General features: G+C 37.4%; 1 protein-coding gene across 1 annotated transcript in view; it reads right to left on the reverse strand.

Annotated features, from left to right (window-relative positions):
- LOC107100644 (potassium voltage-gated channel subfamily V member 2-like) overlaps positions 1 to 2,044 on the reverse strand; it is an 8,661-nt gene extending 6,617 nt beyond the window's left edge. Inside the window, exons 1-2 of the mRNA XM_015399215.1 lie at positions 1,439 to 2,044; positions 489 to 1,122 (exon numbers count right to left, since the gene is read on the reverse strand). Of these exons, the coding sequence (XP_015254701.1) occupies positions 489 to 1,122; positions 1,439 to 1,965 (1,161 nt within the window). The 5' untranslated portion in view covers positions 1,966 to 2,044. The remainder of the gene's footprint in view (positions 1 to 488; positions 1,123 to 1,438) is intronic.
- Between the last annotated feature and the right edge of the window lie 2,275 nt (positions 2,045 to 4,319).

Below are 4,319 nucleotides of genomic sequence, written 5' to 3' on the forward strand. Positions count from 1 at the left end.
ATGCTTTTTCTAGGGGCTCGTAAATTATGGCCCAATGGGAAAAACGAATCCGCTGGATGGGGTGGCCAATGATTGGCTAGGTCTGTCCATGGCAACATAATTACCAACAGCCATGCACACCTGCAAACCCTCGATAAAGATACATGTACATTTGGTGACAACAGATATTTCCCACCAAAAGCTTTCTGAATAAAATGACAGAAAGCTTCCCCTGATCTGGTGAAGCCTTTTTCCTCTTGTACCCAAACAATTTTCAATGTGAAATATCTGCAAGTTCAGAAGTTCTTCATAGCCTAACCCTTTCCTCGGTTCATAGCAGGACATGTTAGATTTAGTAGCGCCTGCTAGTATAACCAGCTCGATATCTCCTTGAGCCTAATATATTGTGCACTGTTTATCGTATTTTTCCTTTCATTCACATATTTTATGAAGAAAAATGAAAAAATATCAACTGTGAATTTTGTGTCTTCTTAGCCAGGAGCCCATACCTGTTCAGAACATTGGCGGATGGTGAAACCAAAGGCCCTCATGCCGGTAGAGTGGCGTGCCAGTTTCAGGATGCGGAAGATCCGCATCAGCTTGACGACTTTGAGCACCTTGCTGACCTTACTGACTCTTGACATGGCTTTTAGGTCTTCTTTTGCACTAACATCTTCTGTATCAATGACAAATGTCTCAAAGATGATCTGGAGAAAGTAGGGCATGACGGCCACCACATCAACAAAATTGAGGGCGCTCCTCAAGAAGTGTTTGATATTGGATGTGGTAACTAGTCGCAAAAAGTATTCTAGGGTAAAGAAAAGGATAGAGGAGATTTCCACCCATTCCATTAATGTTTTGCCTCCAGCTTTGTATTCCCTAAGTTCACGGACTGTATTCATGGTCATGGCAACGATGGAGATGAGTACAAAGAGACTGGAGAACACAGCAAACGCTTTGGCTGGTAGGGATGAGTACGGATTCTCCATCAAGTCCCAAAGGACCTTCCGCAAACCTCCGAGGAACATGGTCTTGTAGCTTTCATCATCCTGGTGAGGCTTAATCTCATCAATGAGCTCCTTGTTGACCTTCAGCTGGTCTCTAATGTCATCCACCTTCTCCTCGAACAATATCCGACAGCACCTGAGAAAGACATTTCTTAACTCTGCTCCAAATAGACAAACATCATCTAGAGCACAGGTGTCAAACCGGTTCCAGAAAGGGCCGTGTGGCTGCAGGTTTTCTTTCCAACCAAGCAATATCACACCAGACTCCAGTCACCTCATCAAGTGAGTCCAATCTGAACAAGATGACTTGATGAGATGACTGGAGTCTGGTGTGATATTGCTTGGTTGGAAAGAAGACCTGCAGCCACACGGCCCTTTCTGGAACCAGTTTGACACCCCTGTTCTAGAGGTAAAAGTTCTGCGTTCAAAGCATGTGAAAAACAAAACCATACCTGGGAGTGTGTTTCAGCTTCAGGCCCCAAAAGGACATCTCTTCCTCAAAGTTGATAGGACAAAGGCTGTCCATCACCCAGAGGACATTGCTGCAGTAGAAGTGGAATATGTAATGGAAAAACATAGGGTCCCTGTCAAAGAAGAACTCATTGCTCACGACATTGTAATCGTCACAGAGAGTCAGCCTCTTCACCGAGTCATCGCACATGGCGAGGGTACCAATCCTAGTCTTTGGATATCGCAGAGCCAGATGCTTTGGGATGTGGAATACCTTTCCTCCTATGTTTAAATTGACTATGTTGGATCTCCTTGGATTTGGCAAATCTTCCCTCTTTACATGCTTCACATCCGGGCTGTCGAGGTTGTCCATTGAAGTCCAGGGTTTTACGGAGCTGTCCTGTGAAAAAGGGAATATGTACTCTTCTTCCTCTGTGCTCTGCGAAAAGCTCAGGTCCCGTTTTACACTCGCAAAAAGACTGGAGCGCCGCTTTTTCAGCGCCTTCAGCTTCGGCTTTATGGACGCCATAGTGTCCACTCCTCAGAAGCACAACAGGCTGAAAGTTTTGTACCAAAGTTGGGATCAAGTCAACAACAAAAAAGGAAAATCAGCAAAATATTATGCCTCAAAATCATCCTGCCTGTGTGTGAAATAGAGATGAAGAATGTGATGCCAACCTTTCTAGTCAGAGAGCACAAAGATCAGCAGCATATGTTGAGGATTCGGAGCCTTCTCTGATTCTCTAATCCTATTGGTGTTCTCTCTGTCCCAGAGCAAGTTAAAAATACTGTTCACAAGGATTAGTGCTGTGATTTAGGGCTTTGAGTTCTCAGAGAGTAGGAAGACTGAGAGAGTGATGTGATGACTGCAGAATTGCCAGCAAGGCTATGTACTTTACATCCGAATGCCAGACAGTTGTGTTCAATATAATTGTGCAATCTGAGCCTTTAAAGAACTATATTTAATTTTTTTTGTTTTTTTGGATGCATGTTTTAAATTAAGAAAATGCTGTCAAATCAAAGATTTAATCATGGTTTGGGTGATTAAGCTCAGGGTTTCCCAAAATTTTCCATCCGACAGGGACAGATTATGCTACAAAGTATTTAGAGAAAAGAACATCAACCTTTTCATTATTTTCTTTAAATTTATCCCTTTTATACGGTGGCCCTGAAGTGCAAACTGCAACTACAAATCTAAAAGNCCTGGTGCCCAAAGCAATAGATAGCCAAGGACAGCAATTCTCACCATTAGCTCTTCTACAAGTGATGATTGAAAATCCGCCCTGTATGGAAATTTAAGTTCCTTTCCTGAGTTTGTGGGAAGGTAAAATTGTTCCATCATTATTGCAACTAAAGAACGTGCTTTATAACTAAAATTGAGAGAGAAAAAAATGCAATCCAGAAATTAAACTTTGAAAGAAATATTACCCTGTCAAAAAAAGACTGTTTTCTTGTATTTTATCAAATGTTTTTCTTACGTTTTATATTTCTTTACTTTTCTATTTTCAAATTAGATATTTTTTTCGACTTTTCTTTTTCAGATTTTATTTAATAAATTGCGTTATTTTCAAAATGCATTTCTAAGATTGTGTTTCTTTACTTAAAGCCAAATACAAACACATACTTGATCAGTTAAAATGCTGCAGCCATAGATCCATGCAGATTTATAGATGTTCATCTTCTCTCCTTTCTCCAGAGGAAAGCCTGCCCCCCCCAGAAGTACGACAGATGTGATCTGTAAAACCAGATTTGAAATGAAAGCAATTCATAAACATTAATCTGAAAAAAAAAAAAAAAAAAATTTATTGTATTTAAAAAGATTAAATCTGAAGAAAAAAACAATAAATAAAAAACATTTGTAAAGGAGATATCAAAGAGAGAGCAAAGCTGTTTTCAAATTCTTGTTATTATTTCTGGTTAAGAAGTTGTTGTTTTTTAAGAAGTTTCACATCTAGATTGCTTTTTTTTTTTTTTTATTATTTACTAAATGTTTTCTTTGCTTGAAATAATAATAGAACAAAATTGACTCCATATATTTTTCTTCCATATTTACTTATAACTGCATTTATTTTGATGAGTAGCCTATTTGTTTTATGCAGTTACCCTATATCTAAAACAAAGTCTTTGTTACTTAAAAGAGAAAATGACACAATAAGTAGATCTAAAATTCTATGGATGTTTTGTTTTGATTTTGCACACATAGATTTCCCACACAATTTAATTAAGACATTTTCCAACTAATTATGGAGAAATAAAAATCATGAATAATATGTATCCATGATTCTTGGTAAAACTGTTACACCTAACTTTGATTTCTGAATCAGTGTAACAGCAAAGATCAAAAGAAAGTTGGTTCGAACGTCGAGGTCCATTGAATTAAAGTTGATTTGACGTCCTCAGGAATCTACCATGTACAAAAAGGCTATTAAAAAAGGAATGACAGATAAACAAGGTAGGACCAGAATGTTCAGAGTTTTAAAAACAACAATTTATTTTTTTATTTATTTATTTTTTTCATTTAAAGTCTTAGTCTTAGGCTATACTTCTATGTCAAAAAAAACAAAAAAAAATCTGATGTTTTGAATTGAAAAAGCTTCCTGGATGGGAAGCAAAACGTCTTCAAACTTGGAAACAAAGTCCAGTGGATTGTATTTTATTTTTTTATTTTTTTTGGAATGACTAGGACCTGGATGACTGAAAATCTTCTAACCCTAACCAGCATATTTTTCAAATAAATCAGTTTTTTAATCTTTTGATTATTTGAAATAAATATGTTCAGATGGGGATAGCTTATCAAATAATTAGTACCTCTTGAAAATAAAAAAACGTAAGACAGGTTCAAAAGTAACCTTTTGTGTATTAAAAGGTATTGCAGTTTTTCTG

Source organism: Cyprinodon variegatus, unplaced genomic scaffold (genome assembly GCF_000732505.1).
Source record: "Cyprinodon variegatus isolate N-32 unplaced genomic scaffold, C_variegatus-1.0 Scaffold995, whole genome shotgun sequence".
NCBI classification, from domain to species: domain Eukaryota; kingdom Metazoa; phylum Chordata; class Actinopteri; order Cyprinodontiformes; family Cyprinodontidae; genus Cyprinodon; species Cyprinodon variegatus.